General features: G+C 48.2%; 1 protein-coding gene across 1 annotated transcript in view; it reads left to right on the top strand.

Annotated features, from left to right (window-relative positions):
• The first annotated feature begins 1,693 nt into the window (after positions 1–1,693).
• Positions 1,694–17,553, top strand: part of ARHGAP31 (Rho GTPase activating protein 31) — a 56,893-nt gene continuing 41,033 nt past the window's right edge. The window contains exon 1 of the mRNA XM_055807742.1: positions 1,694–2,982. Within this exon, the coding sequence (XP_055663717.1) occupies positions 2,883–2,982 (100 nt within the window). The 5' untranslated portion in view covers positions 1,694–2,882. The remainder of the gene's footprint in view (positions 2,983–17,553) is intronic.

Genomic DNA, 17,553 nt, shown 5'->3' with positions numbered 1-17,553 from the left:
GAAGCCATCCTCTTCTGAAGACATCCTGTTTGGATAGACTTGCAAGGGAGGAGTGGGGAAACCATATCTTAAGATGAAGGAGAGCATGGAGGTGAGGACAGGAGTGGGGTATGGTAGGTCACCAGGCAGAGGGGACACAGACCCTGTTAGTGAGGCCATATGACATAGCATGAAGGAAGAGACCAGCACGGTGAGTTTAAAACGTCCTGTTTGGTTCATGGAGGGAAGGAGGTATCTGCAGCGGGGAGTTCAGAACTTTGAAGAAGGTGGTGGGGTTACTCACTGTGGTGAAACTGTTCCCCACTGCTGGTTTGCTGCTGGGGCTCAGCACTGTGGGAGAGGGCTGGTGTGGACAGGAGGACATGCGTCCTCACCGAGGGGGCAAGGAGAGGGCTTTCTCTTCTTACAGTAGGCAGCCAGCTGCCCAGGCGGTGGGAGGTCAGCCTGGCGAGACACCCAAGTCTAAGCGTCCTGTTGTCTGTCTGACCCGTTTGAAGTCTGCCCGTGGGCAGGCAGGCAGGATGCGCTGCAGCACGCGATGGGTTTGGCCGTGCGCCGGTGCAGGGAAGGATCCCGTGCACTGACTTGACATCAAGATGCTGTGAGAAGCCCAGAATAAATTCAAGGAAGTTTTAAGTGTTTCATGAACATTGAGGGTCCCTGAGAAGAACTCTGGTTTGGTGGCAAGAGCTCAGTTTTCTCCTTAGCCTGGGAGCAGGAGGTTGGGAGCAGACAGGCTAGGCATCTCTTTGGCAACTTTTTGCAAATCATTTTCCTCTCAACCCATCAGCCAGAAAGCTGTAAAATGGGGATAATGATGATAATTACAGTGATAAACTGCACAATAGGAGTTATAATTGCTCAAGGTCCTTCACTACGGCTCTTGGTGTTTTTTCCTGTATGTGAAGTGGTAACATCCAACACTTTTGAGGAAAAAAAGAAGTCACCATACCAACAGACAGAACCTGAATTGCTTTTGGCAGCGGTGGGATCACAGTTGGAGGCTTGATTTCTCTGAAAAACAACTCTGTCAAAAAAAAGGGGGAGAAGTGGTGAGCTTACAGAGGTCTGTGGGAAGAGATGGAGCGTTTCTCTGCCATATGAGGGTGAGGACCCCAGGGCTGAGGAGGGAGGTGGGTTAAGGGAGTCTTTTGCCCTGTTTCTTAGCCACTTTTCCTCCAAACCAAAACTACTCTCCTTGTCTATGGTCTAATTTTTTGGCGAAAAGCTGCAATTTCCTGTTTTTCATTTGTTTGTTTATTTTTTCACCCAGACCTGTTCAGTTCTATTTGGCACAGAGAAGAGGGGGCAGTGAAGCCTGAGCAGAGTTAAGTTTGCCTCCCTAGGTGAAGTGTGTGGCCCACCAGCATACCCAGCCCTGTAAAGATTTTCTGGGAATCTTTCTGGGATTGTAAATGAATTTCTGGGATTAAAAACATAGAGTAAGTGCAAGCGACCGCTCTTAGGAGCAAAGATATGCGTGTCCTGAAAAATGGACTGGAAAAGTGTTGTGGAGGGGAGCAAGACTCAGGGCTTGAGGGCAGACCCATCCCATTTCCCTTCTTGCTGCTACGAGAGTGATTTTCTGTTATCTCTACACACCTTCATTGGTCAAGAGGAGCCTTTTTTTGGGAGCTGACTCAAAGATACATGAACTTAGATGCCTGGACGGCATCTGTTTCTGCTTGCCAGGGAGGAGAGAGCTGAAGGTTTCCCTCCTCCTCCCTCTCTCTAGTTCCCCAGCTTTCTACCCCCTTCTTGCACTGCGGTGGCTCCAGCCTGCGCCTCTGCAAAGGAAGGCAAACGCTGAAGTGACGGAGCCGTGTTGGAGGGCAGGAAGGCGCCTTGCGACGAATGACTTGATGAACAGCGGCAGAGATTTTACTGGGGCGGCTCCTGGTCTCTCTCCTCCTCGCCGGCCCCTTGTTGGGCCTTTTCAGAGCTGAGCATTGGCAGCGCGGGAAGGTCTGAGTGCGCTGCGGGCTGCGGCTCGGCTGGCAGTGATTTCCTCTCAGGCAGTCCGTTATCTGCCGACTGTCAGGACAGGCTTTCCCTCTTCCTCCCCCTCGTACCCCAACTCCTCTCCCCGCCCTCCCGCAGCCTCTCTGTACGCGTGCACACACACACACACACATGCAGGCACGTTACTGCCAAAAACTGTCCTCCGCCCCCCTTCTCAACTAACTTCCCTTCAGCATTTTTTTGAGCTGGATAATCCTAGGATTTGTAAAACGGGGGAATGGAGCGAGCGAGCGAGCGGGAGTCAGGACAGGAAGCTGGTTTCTCATTCCTCTAACTGTCCGAAGGCAGGAGGAGGGGAAGGGGGGGAGCCAACGAGGAGCCTTGTGCAGAGTCTTCCCCAGTCCCTTTTCATTAGTCCGTTTGAACTTCCAGTCTCCTCCAAAAGCTGAGAGAAGGACGACCAGGCTGGGACGCTTGCTGCTGGAAGTGGTGACAGTGTGGCTGACGAAACCCAGAAGGTGGCTGTGGAGGGTCCCGGGACCACGCTGAGGGAAAGACGTGTGTGTGTCCCCCCCCCCCACTGCCTGCCCCCAACTTGCCAGCTCCGATGCGGGCACCCGTTCACCACCCACTTCCCTCTGATGAGAACCCTTCCGGGCTCGGGCTATGATCGCTGCTGCTGCTGGCTGGGGAGCCTCCTCTCGCCCTGACCTTCCTCTGCCACAGGAGCAGCCCAGCATCTGGTGGGGATTAATGTTTACTTCTCCGGCTGGACGGTGTACGGGACCCCTGATGTTGCTCCCTGGGAACGGGACACGGGCAGTGGTCTGAGGAGAAGAGCAAGATTTTTGTTGCCCAGCGTGAGGCCGGGGGGAGGGGGGCAAGCAGGAGGGGGGTGAACCTCTTTTGGGACTAACCTCATGAAGAACAAGGGAGCCAAACAGAAACTCAAGAGGAAGGGAGCCGCGAGCGCATTCGGCTGCGACCTGACGGAGTATCTGGAGAGCTCTGGGCAGGATGGTAAATGCCTCTTTATTCTCATTCGGGTTGCGGAGAAGCAGAGCGTGCCCCCCCGGTTTTAAGCCATAGGACTGCCATTGAGACCTTTCACAAGGCTGAGGGAGCTGGGTTACCCCTGGGAAGCGGAGTCACTGCCCGCTTACTCAAGATGAATGAACGATCGGAAGATTGCTTTGGTGATGCATCTGCATGTCCCTTGCATGAGTAGCACTGTGTGTGCACAAAGGGCTGGGCTGTGGCTCTCGGGCTGCCTAAGGTGTGGGCAGAGGCAGTGAGCCGTATGGTGGGATGCCTTCTCCCATCTGCCTGGCCATGGAAGGGAGCAGCAGGCTTTCAGAGAGCTAGGCTGGGAAATCGGAATGGCGCTTAGCGTTGCCTGCTCCCGGACTTCAAAATTGTCCCAAGACTAGAGTGTTGCAGGGCTGTAGGGAGGAACTGGGAACGTTCTGTCTGCCCCTCCTGGACTCCAGTACAGTTCCCGTAATGTCCTTTCCCTGCTGGACACAGACAGGATTGAGACCAGGGGGTGAGGTGGAGTAGGGATGGGTGTGAGGTGTAGGGGGCAACTGAGCTTATGTTTTCACTCCCCTGCCTGTTACCTTTCTCTCGTTTCCTCCTCCTCCTGACCTCCATGCCCCCAGGTATCAGATGAGAACGTGGTAGCTCAGACAAGAGGTAACTCCAATAAATCAGAGGTGAAATGGTCAGTCCTTGATGAGGGAAGGAGCAGAATGGTTTTTCTTACAGAGGGTTGGCTGATGAGAGAAGCAGTTGTGAGTTTGGCATAAAGACCTGCTGTTTAGCAAGAGGAAAAATAAATATATGCCTGTTACCATCCCTGACGTTAGCATTATCTTTCAGGTTTAGCATTATGTTCCAGTTTGAATTAACTGACTTTTAGCAAGGTCAGGCTACCCTGTGCAAAAAAAAAAAAAAAAAAAAAGCTTCTAGCAGCAATGTCAGCTTTGTACGGGGAGGGCTGTACAATCAGGTCTTTCATTTGCCGATGAGCATGGCTGATGAAGTGCAGGGTGGAACTGCACTGGCAGAGGGATGGACTACATCACAGCACTCCTTTCCGTTGCACAGCGAAGACGGCAGTACATGTATCACCAAGATAAATTGTTATATACGTGCATTTACTTAGGTACGGGGGAAAGCCAGTCATTCAATTTCACTGTGAGTCATCCATAACAATTACTGTATCTTTTAACTTATATAGCCCTTAATGGCAGTTGAGTTGAAATAGCAAAAATAACAGACTTAATGAACTGATAGCACTTTGCCAGCGTGAGGTACAGATAGATAAATTCCATCCAGTGCTAACATGAGCTGCTGTGGTGGAGGAACAATTTACAGCTGTTTACAGGAACACTGAAAAACAACGCAGGGAAGGCAGGCACAGGCAGTATATTCAGCTGAAGCAGCAAGGGGGATTTTAAAGGGAGAAACACAGTTACTGCAGTTGAAATTATGCCAGAAGAGCAAAATTTATTACCTAAAATCTCATCGTTTTTTAAAATAGTTTTTGGGCACAAGAAAGAAGGACATTGCCTCAAGACTCATTTGTGGGATGGTTCACAGTTCCAACCTACTTGTCTCTCCGTGCTGAGGAGCAGTGGGGGAGAATATGAAGTTCCTTTCCCTTTATGCAGTATTGTTGAATAGCACATCCCGTTGCCCAGTGCCGTGGGATCCAGAAATGAAAGACTCAATTGTTATAGGTTTATTGAGAAGGGTGTAAGTCAGATTGGTACAATTCCATTCGTCAGGACAGGGGGAGAAGAAGGGAGAGTGTTACAGATATTCACTTGGTTGCTAGTAGGGCTCTCAGGATTAATAGGAATGTGACCAAGTATGCCAAAGTGACATCTTGGGAAGAAATGAAGGTTCAGATGTCACCAGGACTTCATAAATTTGCTACCTGTAACTATAAAACAAAATTAGAAGAACATTTAGGGTATGAGAGGTGGTTGATTTGGGGATAATTGAATTGTCCTGCTAAGAATTATTTCCAGTGACAAGCCAGTGCTCCTGCAAGGGAGGGCTTTGGTAGAGAATTAAAGTAGTAACTTTGTCTCTGCTTTAGATAGATGCGTTTCACTGGCAGGATGCAGGCTGTGGTTGTTCCCTACTTGGAAGCAATGAAGACTTAAGACTGTGCGCCGTGTGTGGGAGTGATGAGGACCGGGAGAGCACTTTGGCTGCTGTCCAGAAAATGTTTTGTTATGGACCTTTGTGAAAGCAGGTTTTGAAATGCACCCAGAAGGGTTAACTGGGAAAGAAGAAGAGGCTGTGGGACAGGCAGGACACAAGTCAGGTTGGTTGGTCTTTCATGCTGGGGTCTGCTTTATGCCATCCTGCAGTGTTGCTTTGTGTGACTGGTCCTGCACATCTCGCACAGGCGAAGAGAAGCGGAGACCAGCTTTGCTGGGGATGGGGATGGCAAAGGGAGCACGGGGAGGGGGTGGGTGTGGATGGCCGAGGCTAGTGTAGACAATTCAGTTTAGCTTTTTTCCCTCCGGATTAGTACATGGCCGTTACAGTTAGGGGGTGCTGCACCACTTGTGTGATGCTTTGTGGAGGAGATGCACAATTTGAGTCCCTACATACTTGCGGTTATTGAAGAGCAGCTTGTGATTTCTGCAAGGACCTTAGTCCCCGTGTAGTTGCCAAATTCCAGTGGAGAGAATTTTATTCTGCTTAAGGTATCAGCATTTCCTCCCTGTCATTTAACTGTTTAGTAGCTTGCTATAGCCTGCTTCAGAGATGGCTGCATTTCAGCGAAGGGTGAAAAGATCCCACTGTCTCCCTAATCAGACAGATGTATCTAAGGCTCTGTTACCAAGAGCTTTATGATAATACAATAAAAGCTGCAGCAGAACTACAAAGTATTTAAAAGCAGTGTAGACAGAAAGACTTTGGCAGGTATAGTGAGGCAGCTTGGGAAACTAAAAATGTGATACAAAGCCTTTAGCCTTAAGCTGATTTTTTGGATCTGACCCAGGTCAGTGGCGATGGACAGATGCTGCTGTCTGGTAGCTGGTTGGAAGCTCAGATGTGTTAAATTTACTGTATTTCAAGTCAGTTCCTGTCACTAACGCATTTGACCCTACTTGGCCTTTTCCTGCTGACAGTCTCTACACAGAGGCTGGTCATGCTCCTTATGCGGGCAGACTGCTATCAGTGCTCCCAAGCATTTAAAGTCATGACTCAGGCCACAAAGAACATGAGATAAAATAAAAATCAGTGCTGGGTTTTTTTCTGCTTTCTGTTTTCTGAAACTTCATTGTGCATCTGAGTTACGTTTTCCAGTCCTTCCCCTGGCAAGAAGGTTAGAAACTTGGGAAAAAATTAAGTTTTTCTTCCTTCCCACTAACATTCTCAAACAATGACTCTAATAGCAGTGGATTTGAGGGAAAGCTCACATAAGACATAAAAGAATGGTGGCTGGCGATACCAATGAGTAAAAGTTGTCTGATTTCACACGGTCCCTCTTCTGTTGCTGCCAGCACTGAATCCACACACGGAGGCAAGAGATCTTTGGGAGTGTCAGGGTTTCACTGGAAAGCAGTGCCAGGCTTTTGGGGATGGATAGACAGACATGCAGGAGGCAGTTAGTGCTAATGCTCTCTACTAAACCGTTTTCCTGTGCCAGATTTTACCAAAGTGGTGTGCAGGTGCAATGGAGCTATTAGCTCTGAAGGATTAACATTAGAGCCATGTTTTGGCCTCTTGCTAACCAGCCTGGTTTCCAGAACAAAAAAGCACATGGTGCCTCTGCTGAGGTCAGTGGGGGCTGCACGTCAGCCCCCCAGTTCCTCTAATAACAACAGTATAATTCTCTAGTGACGGATGGGCCAGCAGAGAAGACAAGATGCAGGGCTGGGCACAGACCTTAGCTGGGGCAGGACAGCCTGAACTGCTTAAGAAAAGTCACAAAGAGTGATCTTGCTTCTGGTTATATCACAGAACTGTTGTAAGAGGGGGCTGGAAAACTGAAAGCTGTTAAAGTGAGGGGGGCTAAGTCAAAATGGAGTTTGATACTCCTGGTACTTCTAACCAAGGGAGATTCAGACTGGAATTTCAGGTACACAGCCAGGTACAACTGCCACTTTTTACAATGAAAATACACACAGCATGTACAAAAATTGGGTCGTGCTGGTAAAAGATAATCCAATTTTTTGCATAGGAGCTGCTACTAGTTCAGATCTACCTTTGCTTACTTGCTTAGAGCCAGGAAGGACTTGGAGAAAGGCTGAATCATTTCCTTTATTTTTAGTATGATGGTCTCTAGATGTGATAGGAGGTGCTACCAGGACTGCAAAAAGCCAAATCTCAGATTAGACGCCTTGTTCTCAGGGTGCAGGTCAGCTCTATGTGTCTGAGCTGCTCCTATCTTCTGGAGAGTTAATTCTGCTGTTGCTGTACCCCTCTGTGGTTTCTTGCACATCTGTTTCCTGCCTTATGTGTCTGGTTGGGATGCAATGAGCTCAGCTTTTCCCCTTAACCCCCTCCCACACTCCCCACAGCTCCCTCAATGGCTCTCATCCTGAGCATGTAGCACCCAAAGCCCTTTCTGTCTCTTTGTCTAATGCTGCTTATTGGCGGTGTTATTCGCTGTAGAAATAGGGCTGCTTCATCTGAGGAGCTCTGAAGCCACCAAATCCCTCGTGCCCTGCACTTGAGGCTCCTTCTTGCCATGGCAGAGCGCAGGGCTGGCCATCAGCACTCTGGAACAGCAGCCAGGCAGGGAAAGGGAGCTGTTGCCTGCAAATGTAAGGGTGAGGAAAACCTTACAAGCCCCTGGATTGTAATATGGGGAAGGAGACAACAAGATGGGTAGGCCATATGATATTCTTCTGAGCCGTGTGGCTGTGCAATGATTGCTTCTGCCTTGTCACAACTGCGTTTGGATGAAAGAGTGAGGAAAAGTCCTCATGTAGTGTTAGTGGTCTCATAAAAACATGGTAGCTCTGGCTTGCACTGGTTCTCCAAGCAGGATCTTAACCGCTTCTGGGAGCTGCAGTGGGTCAAGACTTTGCTGTAGAATAGGCAAGTATTTCTGAGGGAAAATAGTAACAGTAATTTGGCGATCATATGCTTTGTAGAGAGGACAGGTGGCCTTGGATACCCTGGCTGTTTTGGTACAGCCCCTTGGCATGCCATCTTCTGCCTGACTTTGACGCAGTGGGTTTCATTGAGAAGCTGCCTTGTCCACCCCCAGATGGATGAGGAGACCTGTCACTCAGGAAGAAAGCAGTTCGCTTCGAGAACAGGCTCCCTTCGGAGCCAACTGCTAAACCTGCTACCCAGATGTGAAGCAGCTTTTCTGGGTCGTGTGGCTTTCCTTCCTCACACTCGCATGTGCAGCTGCATACGTTTTGGGATAAGAGCATGCAGGGATGTGCGTGAGGGTGTATGTGAGCCCGTAGCACATGTAAGTGTGTACTACACCAAGATGCATTTGTGTCCACTTAGTATATTTATTTTAAGATGCTTTTCCTGTGTTGGTGTTTTGAAGTGAATGCATGCCCAGACTGTTGGGTAGGTGCTTTTGGTTAGCAATGCATGCAGAAAAGCCTAGGAAAATTGCTGAAGGATTGTTAATGGCAATGTGGAGGAAAAGATGAGGCCCTTTTTTTTTTTTTTTGAAGTCCCCTTGGAAAAATGAAAATGGCAAACACTCATTTAATCTGCTGCAGAAGAATGAAGAGCTGCATTCATCCCACTCTCAAAATTAGAAACTGTGGCACTGGGGATTTCTGTCTTAAGAACTGATGGAGCTGAAAAGAAACCTTTTTCTCTTTCTGTAGCCAAACTGATTTCAATCCAGATCTCTTCCCTGACCTACCTCACTCAGGCTAGGCAAACACTTGTCTCCCTGCAAGGAAGGAAGCAGCAGGGTCTGGGAGGAGAACGGGACAAGAACAGCCTCTTGAGCTGGCTTGAAATGCATTGATCCTCTTTTTTTTTTTTTTTTTTTTTTTTTGTCTGGCATGTTGCTGCAGCCTGCTCTGCATTTTCACACTGCTGATATCCTAAGAAGCTCCCTGACCTGCGCTTTGTGGGGTCTACCCCTGGCTGTAGCTGTGCAGCCTGCGTGGATACCTAAGGCTGCATCCTCTCATCTTTGTGATGGGAGCAAAAGGGTCAGCTGAGCTCTGAAGTCTGGGGACAAGAGAAGGGGAACTGTATTATTGTACAGTGGAGGAGAGTGGTGGCAGAGGGGCCCTGAGGGCTGAGTACATGAATTGGCAGGTGGAGGAGCTGGGCTGGGGCTGGGGGGGGAAACCAGCTCCTTGGCCTTTCAGAGTCTGCCAAGGCATGTCCAGCAGACAGGGGAGTGAGAAACATTGCTGCCAAAATGGAGAATGTGGGGGAAATTATTAATAACATAAAGGTTGCTTTTTCTCCACCCACTCTCACAAGTGGAGCATCACATTATGAGTCCCAGATATCAGCCTCTATGGCAACAAAGTGAGAGCAAGAAGACACTGGGAACAACGGGAGCAGGAGCCATCTGTCTGCTTCTGTTGCTCCACTGTTCCTCCTTGTTTTGGATGATGTTCGTGTTACTTCCTCAATCTGTTTCTGGTTCTTGGGAGCTGGATTTTTGTGCCTCTGTGGCACAGTGTTACTGCAGTTAAACACGCATGTTGCGAGCTCAGCTCCTTGTTCTGTGTTAACTTTCCATTGCTGGCGCTGTGTGATTAGCAGAGAGCTCTTCCATGCTGCCTCCTGCTTTACATTTCCCTTACCAAGCGCTGCAGGAGGCACACGTGTCGTTTGCATGCACTAAGCCCCACTTTGATCCTGCATTCTCCCCCACTCCCTGCGAACAGCGTGAATCACATGTCTTGCCTGCAGATTCTAGATTAGAAAACATATTTTGATTTAGCAAATGTTTTCCCTTTGTTGGTAACAGCTGATTTCATCTGAACTTGGGAAACCAAGGAGTAGGGGCTTCTCTGCATGGTGGTATCACAGCTCAAGAAGGCTCAAGGGAATCACTGCCATGGATGAAATGCTGGCGCTGCGCAGGGTGGTTGTGCAACATAGGTTGATGTAGGCACGGTGAACCACCAGTCCGGCGTGTTTGGATCCAAAGTTTTGGTGTAGGCCTGGTTCTAAGTTTGGAGAGCTTATGACCCAAACAAAATACTAGAAAGCTTGCGTCTGTAACTCAGGCTTTGCGTATATGATGCAGTTCTACAGCAGCAACATTTGCTGGCAGTCAGGGCTGTGCCAAAGATTTATGTTCCAGTGTTTCATTTCTCCTCTAACAGTAACAGGGGAAATGAAAACAGCCCGTCAGTAACAGGATACCTGGTCCTTCTCTGAAAGACCTGGGGTGGGGTGGCTTCGACTGGATCTCCGATCTGCATTGGATGCCGTTTTCCTAAGCGTGAAATATAAATGGAGGATGATTAAAGGATGGAGAGCTACTGGCGTCTGCCTCCAGTCCTGAACCACTGACAGGGTGCCAGATGCACTTAGAGCTTTGACATGGAAACCTACAGATACCTTATTACAATACAAAAGCTGCTAATTGGCTCGCACCGCTGGTTGCTTTAAAGGCAACTGGTCTTGCTAGTTGCCTACTAGTGTCTACTTTCCATACGTCCCCAGAGCCTCAAGCCCCAGATGTCCTTTGTTCCTATGCCAAAGCTTTCAGCTTCTCTGCTGATAACTTCAGTGAATGTGTTTTGCATTGTCAACAAAAATAAATAAATAAATCTGCAGCATGTTTACAATGGACACAGACAGAGAACAGTGTAACAGAAATTGAATTTAGTGTCGAATTAAATAATGTGGGGCAACTGCGCTGACTGTATTATTAACTTTCATACTTAATTCAATAATGTAACGCTCTGTTTTCTATATTAAACTGAAACTACAAGCAGACTTTCTGGTCTTCTGCACCAGTGTGATTGCAGATATGAAAGTACTTGCCATGGGCTTAAGACCTAGCTTGTTGTCAAATGTTTATGCCCTTGCAGACAGTGAAATTATAGACACCAATACTAAACTTCACCCTCACTCAAGTGCCAGATCAATGCTACCGTTGTGTGTGAAAGCAACAAGTTCAGTCCCTAATGCTACAAGTCTTTTGCGCACACCACGTAAGTGGACAGGGAGGTCCTAGTCCTCTTCTGTCTCACCCTCCTGCCTTGAACACGACCCTGCAGCTGGATCAGGCTCCCATTTTCAGCCCAGTGGAGACATTTTTGGTCTTAACAGCGCACCGAAAGGGCTAGAGCAAAACCCATGCTTTTTGCACTTGCCTTTGGTTCCTCTGCCTCGGTTGCTATCCTCAAACCAGCCTGTCTCCATCCTCATGCCAGCAGCTGGTGCTGTGTGACAGCCCCAGTTCCAGCCATGCTGGGTTGGCTGGATGGCTTCTTCAGCTTTGGTGATTTAATGTCCATATAGGAAGAGTCACCTTAACAGCAGTAGAAAATGTTACAGAATCACAAAATTACTGAGATGAGCAGGGACTTCTTGAGTTTATCTAGACCAAAACCCTCTGCTCAAGCGAGGTCAGCTTGAACCAGTTGTCCGGGGCCGTTTCCAACTGACTTTGGAATACCTCCATGGATGGAGACCCCACAACCTCTGTGAGTAACCTGACCCAGCCTTTGACTACCATCACAATAAAAAAGTATTGTGTTCAGATGGAATCTCATGGGTTTCAATTTGTGCCTCTTGTCCTGTCAGCTGGCACCACTGGGAAGACCCTGCCTGACTCCCTGTTCTTCCCGTCCCCCCCCCCCCCCCCCCGTCAGATATTTGTTCACAACAATAAGATCCCTCCTGATCCTTCTCTTATCTAGGCTTAACAATCCCAGCCTCTCCTCATATGAGAGATGTCCCAGTCCCTTAATCATCTGTGTGGCCCTGAGCTGGGCTTGCTCCAGTAAGTCTTTCTTGTGCCAGCCTAGGCTGGCAATTTCAGTCAATAACTAACATGCGGTTGGGACAGTGAAAAGGATTCTTTCTGCCCTGGTTAATGGTGCAAATGAATTGTTTTTTCATAAAGGGCCCCTGTTCTTTAATGGTTTCTGCAGTCTTGCTGCTGGCTGGCTTGAATTAATGTATGCTTTATATAATATGCTGATACGCTGCATTTTATGAAAGCTGTGTGGAGCCTTGGTTTAAGAGAAAGCCTACAAATAACGCTGTGAAGCAGCACACCTTTCTCAGGTGGTGGTTGTACACCTCCCCAGAGGCACTGTGCACCAAACTGGGGACTTGTGGCCAGATTTGCTTCTTTTGTGGTGGCTATTACATGCCCTTCTCCAGCACGGGGACCAGGCAAGGGGAGGCGAAACGTGCATCCTTGCATCCTTGTGCAGGATTCTCAGCTGTGGCTGCTGCCCTCAGAAATATGCCCTCAGCAGCTGAGCTGGGTTCACAGCCATTTATCTCCAGCTCCTCTCTCTGCCGTCTTCTACACTCAAGGCTCAGCTAACTAAATGCCTTTGGAAATGCTATTATCTCCCGTGCTCTCTGGGACCAGGAGCAGCTTGAAGATTTATCATCTGGAACAGGAGGCTTTGTTTAGTTCTGTAAAGCACAGAACAGTTAAAGAAAGAACAAAAACTAAACCCCAAACCAAATGCAAAGCTCTCTTTACATCTCATGTCCTTTCTTTGCTCTCTCCCATCTGGAAACGTGTGCATTTGGTTTTGTAACGTCATTAGATACCGTCACGTGGTGAAATGGTTACAGGAGCTATACCTGCAGCTCTGAAATAGGGATTGAACATCCAAAGGGCCAGGAGACGTTCCTGCTGTACCTAAGTTGTGTAACTTGTTTCCTAAAGAGTATTAGACAGGAGACCAGGTCAGATTCTCCAGTACAAACTTCATTTAAAGGATACCAGGCTGGTTTTCACCAGACATGGCAGCATTAGTCCTGCCCTTTTTTCTGAAGGGTGCTGACGTGCTCACAAACTTTCTCTACATGTGAGATGCAGGGCTGAGAATCCAGGCTAGATCTGTGCCTGATCTCACCCTCTATATTCACTGCCTCATCAAAAAATGCTGATTTAGCAAACCCAGAACACTGGGAGAAAAGGGCTGGGGATAGGGTGGTGTTTACCTGGATTTGAATATTTCAGCTGGGATATTTTTGATACTGTTAGCGTTCTGTATTTGCCATCTCAGCAGTGAACGTGGCTGTCAGTCCTGTTGCAGACAGGAGGTTTGACAGCGAAACAGGACCAACCAGCATGGGGAAACCCCTTTGCTCCATGTGCAGCTAGTGCTTGTTTTCCTGTTCATCTCACATTATGGTGCTGCTGGTAGGGATGGCAGTCACACCTCGGGAGGTTCAGAGGTGTGATCGGGCAGGGTGACCCTCCTTCTGGATCTCTTGCATCTGTGCTGCAATTGTGTGAAATAAATAAGCTGTCAGCAGGACTGAATTGCTTGCTTGCCTTATGCAAAATCCGAGAGGGGAACAGCTTCCCCATTTTGCTCTTTCATCTTCCTAGGGTGCTCCACTTGGTATTGCATTTTCCTTACCCTTGCTCTGGTCAGGTAGTTTCAGATACATGAGAGGCTAAATGAGAACAAACTCTCTTGTGAGATTTATTGCATCTTCTGCTTCTAATCAAGCCAGAAAAATAGAGCAACAGACTTCCTTCTATAATCCTGTTCTTTCCACTCCAGTCCCGGTTGGAAACCCAAAGTACAACAAGGTAGAGGAATGCAGCAAAAAGAAGTTAAAACAAATGCCCTGGAATCTCTAAAAGGAGCTTGGTTTTTTGCCTGAGGCGACAGCTCATAGTTACAGAAGTGTTGTGGGGGATTCTCCTTTTTCTCAAAAGTTTTCAGTTCCTCTTAGGGTGGGTTTTTTTTTTCCTTTTTTTTTTTTTTTTGTTTGTTTGTTTTATTTTGTCGTCGTCCCCCCCCCTCCATTTCAATAACTTTATTGCCAGGATGGCAGTACGCACATGTTGCCAAAGGCAATACATCAAGCGCCTGTGCCTAAGGCGGGCTTAGGAGCGGTAAATGGGAAGAGCTGGTTTTGATCTATTGAGCCCATTATTCTACCTTCCTGGCTCGACAGCGAGCACCAGTCACACGCTGCTGCCCAAGGTTTGCTGTGTAAAGCCACAAACGGGGTCTGAGTCAGGAAATTCAGTTCCAAATCCCAATAGCTCCAGTTTGGGGTGCTGGGGGTGGCAGGCAGAGCATGGCGGTGGAGGCAGCCCCCCGGCATTGCTCGCAAACGTGCTTCAGAGGCGCAGATGGAACCAATGTAGTAAATACAAAGAAGGGCTAGGAGTCCTAATTAGTCCTCATTTCTAGCCTGCTAAAACACCCGTCACTCTGCTGCAATAATGAGATTTGAGAAGATTAACTGGATACTGCTTAGGCTCCTCAACATGGCAGCTCAGTAAATGTGCTGCTGTTCAGCCTTAAGCCGCGGTTGCAGCAATTACACCCTAAGCAGGTTTATGTCTGGTTAGCGCTTGCATGGGAGTTGCCCAAAAAAATCTGTGGCAGGAATGGGTAATCTGGATGATTCAGAAGATGGCAAGCGTAGGATCACTTCAGTCAAGTTGCTGCCATGGCATCATTTAGGGAAACATTGCCATTTGGGCACAGGGAAAAGCAAGGGCCCCAACCCTTTAAAAAAGCTCTGGTTTATTTTTTGTTTCTAAGGGATAGGGACTTTTGTACACATGTCCATACTTTTCCTTTCCAGGAGCAATTTCAGCTGGAACCATGATTTGTGTTTTTTTACCCGATGTCCTAAAGTGTCACGTAGCCTTGCTCTGCTCAGCTCAACAGCTGCCACCTCCCAGCCTAGAGGTGGTTGGAGTGAGTCTTGTTTTTGCAGTTTGTGAAATATTTCAGGATGTAAGGCACTCATTAAATTATTGATGTTAGCTCTTGGGCATTACAGACAGACATGAACTGCAGCTCTGGATCCTAAGGGCTTTGGAGGCTTATGCCTGCCCTAATAATGGTTCCCTACTTGGGATTTTTCATGCATCTCTTACTACAGATTTGAACTCACTGTGAGATGGTGGGAGGATTTAGCAGGTGGACGAAGGGTGACAGCAAGGCTTTTCTTTGCAACATTATATACCTATAAAGCCAATTTAAGTGAGGATTGGTAGAAAAATGGGGGAGAGACATGTGTTTTCTTTGGGAGAATGGGGAAAATCAGAATAATGTGTTCCTGCCTCTTGACAGAGACTGTTTGCAGGATATAAAAAGATTTTGTATAGTTGTGATTCAGGGGACAGCGCGGGTGCACCCAACATCAGTTCTTGTGCTTAAGGGAAGATATTTTAGCCTGTAAAGTGCCTTAATTTCCATCCCTTTCCCCACTTCTGCCTCCTTGAAAAGAGGCTGATAGCAATAGCACCACTTGCTTTACCTCTTGGCAATGTCGGTGTAGAGTTTGGGACGTTCAGTGCAGCCTTGTCTCTGCAGTGCTTTCAGCCCTTCGGCTGGGCTGTGGTGGTGAGGAGCAGGACCTCAGTCAATGGGGGACAAGGGACAGAAGGCAGCAAGAGCGGCACTGAGTGCTGCTGAGATCTCTGGGTGGCTTTGGGGGCTGCTCACAAGTTCACAGGGAGCCGAATGCAAGTGAAAACCGGGATATGGCAGGAAAATCCTCTCCCGTGTCTGATGAGGGGTCTTGTATTTGGGTTTGAATGGGAAGTGTTCAAGAAGCTTCTCCCTTTGCCTCCCCTTCCCCATCCTTCTACCTTCAGGACGTTGTGGTTGTGCACAAACCTCCTGCTTACTATGGGGGTGAGGAAGGGGTGAGGGCCACCTCTGACCCTCTCCTTCCCTTGGCAGTTTTCATGTTAATTAGCTCGTCCCTAGGAGACAAGCCCACAGCCCGACAGTGCGGTGATTCAGTGGCCAAACAATGTCCAATTATCCCGGCCCAGGGAGCAAGAGGCCAGCCCCTGGCACGTGGGCTCCATGCCCCTGGCTTGGTAGCTCCTCGAATGCACTTGGCCAGGCCAGTAACGCTGCTTGGGGCGATTTGACACGTGTCAGCAGTTTTGGTTGAGTGCTTTTCCGAGCTACCAGCAGCACAGTTGTCTGAAATGTTGGGAAGAGCTCCATGCATGCCCTGGGCAGTGCCATCCACTCCGTGCCCTGTGCCAAGGCAGTACCGGTGGCTCGAACAGAGCGTGGATGTTCACATGTGAAATGAGATTTTGTACCTTCAGCATGGTTTCCTTTATCCTGCATCTGGTTTGGTGACCTGGCGGACATGGAAGCAGTTTAAAAGCACACCTTTTGCTTTTCCCTTTACATTCTGGTGTTTGGAAGTGACTCAAGGCTGAGCTTCTCAGACTGGAGTTGGAACTACACAGAGCAAAGGTGGTAGGAGCTACACTGGTGGCATGCTGCAGGCTACGGCAAGCTCTGCTCCTTCCATTGCTTGACTCAGAGATCTTAGGCTACTCCTTCTTCTTCCACATTCTACTTCCCTCAGTGGTTAGATGATGCTGGTATTGTCTTCTTTTCCATACAAAGTTCTCAGTATTATTATTGTTTTTATTATTATTATTAAATGTGGAGGGTCTCAGCTGTTTTCGTCACCCAGTACTGAAAAGTGGGCTCCTGCAGCTGTGGGGAATGCCGCACTGGATGACAGTGGGGGCAGGGAAGGGTGGCACTTGCCCAGCTTGCCTGTCTCAGGCAGCCCCCATACCAAGAGCCTCAGAGGGAGGTGTGAGGAACACCAGGGTGGCATCACAGACCCGGAGAGGAAGGTTGCTAGTGCCTCCTCCTGAGTCAGTGAGGCCTCTGCCCCGATACATGATGATTTAGCTTTGAAGAGAACGTGACAGCCATTTACCCCCTAACCTCTGGGTCTAGGAAGTGGAAAAACAATGCAGCATCTATCTGAAATAGCAGAAGAGATTACCCTAAAGTGGAATTTGGCCAGGATGCTGTCCTTAGTTCTGCTAATCTTTACAAAAAACCACACACGCACACACACACACAAAAAAAAAGACAAAGAAAAAGAAAGAGAAAAAAACACCCCTGCTACAAAGACTTTCTGCAAGAGTGCAAACTTCACTTTATAGTCTCTGATTTGGAAGGGAGAATATGCAATAACACAGCTTTCTCTTTGCACACCATGGGATGTGGTGCGTTACTGGATCGGGGAAAGGACTGTCCCTTACAAGTCACTGGCAGCAATTTCAATTTATTCTGATTTTGGCACCAGACTCAGTCTTAGGTTCATGACAGAAGCTAGTGATAATATCCAAATAAACAGCTGGGAGGGAAGAAGTGTGGCAGAGAAAAGGAAAAGGAGACTACAGGGGCTGAATGGGGAAAGGGAATAAGGGCAAAGGTGGAGTGGAGAAAGCATGTGAGGAAATTCCAGTATGTTTGAAATGGAGGAGAGGAAGGTTGGAAAAACTAGCTTGAGAGCAAAACTGACCTTATTGGAACAACTGGAGCCTGCCAATGGATGGTGGGAGAGAGAGGGCTATAAGTGGGAGCAAGGTTCAAAATCCTGGCATCTTTGGTAGTAAGGATAGGATGAAGAGTTGCTTTTCTGGGTGCAGCC

This window comes from Falco peregrinus, chromosome 6 (assembly GCF_023634155.1).
Source record: "Falco peregrinus isolate bFalPer1 chromosome 6, bFalPer1.pri, whole genome shotgun sequence".
Taxonomy (NCBI): Eukaryota; Metazoa; Chordata; class Aves; order Falconiformes; family Falconidae; genus Falco; species Falco peregrinus.
The sequence above is the reverse complement of the archived record's forward strand: the minus strand, read 5'-3'. Positions and strand labels throughout refer to the sequence as shown.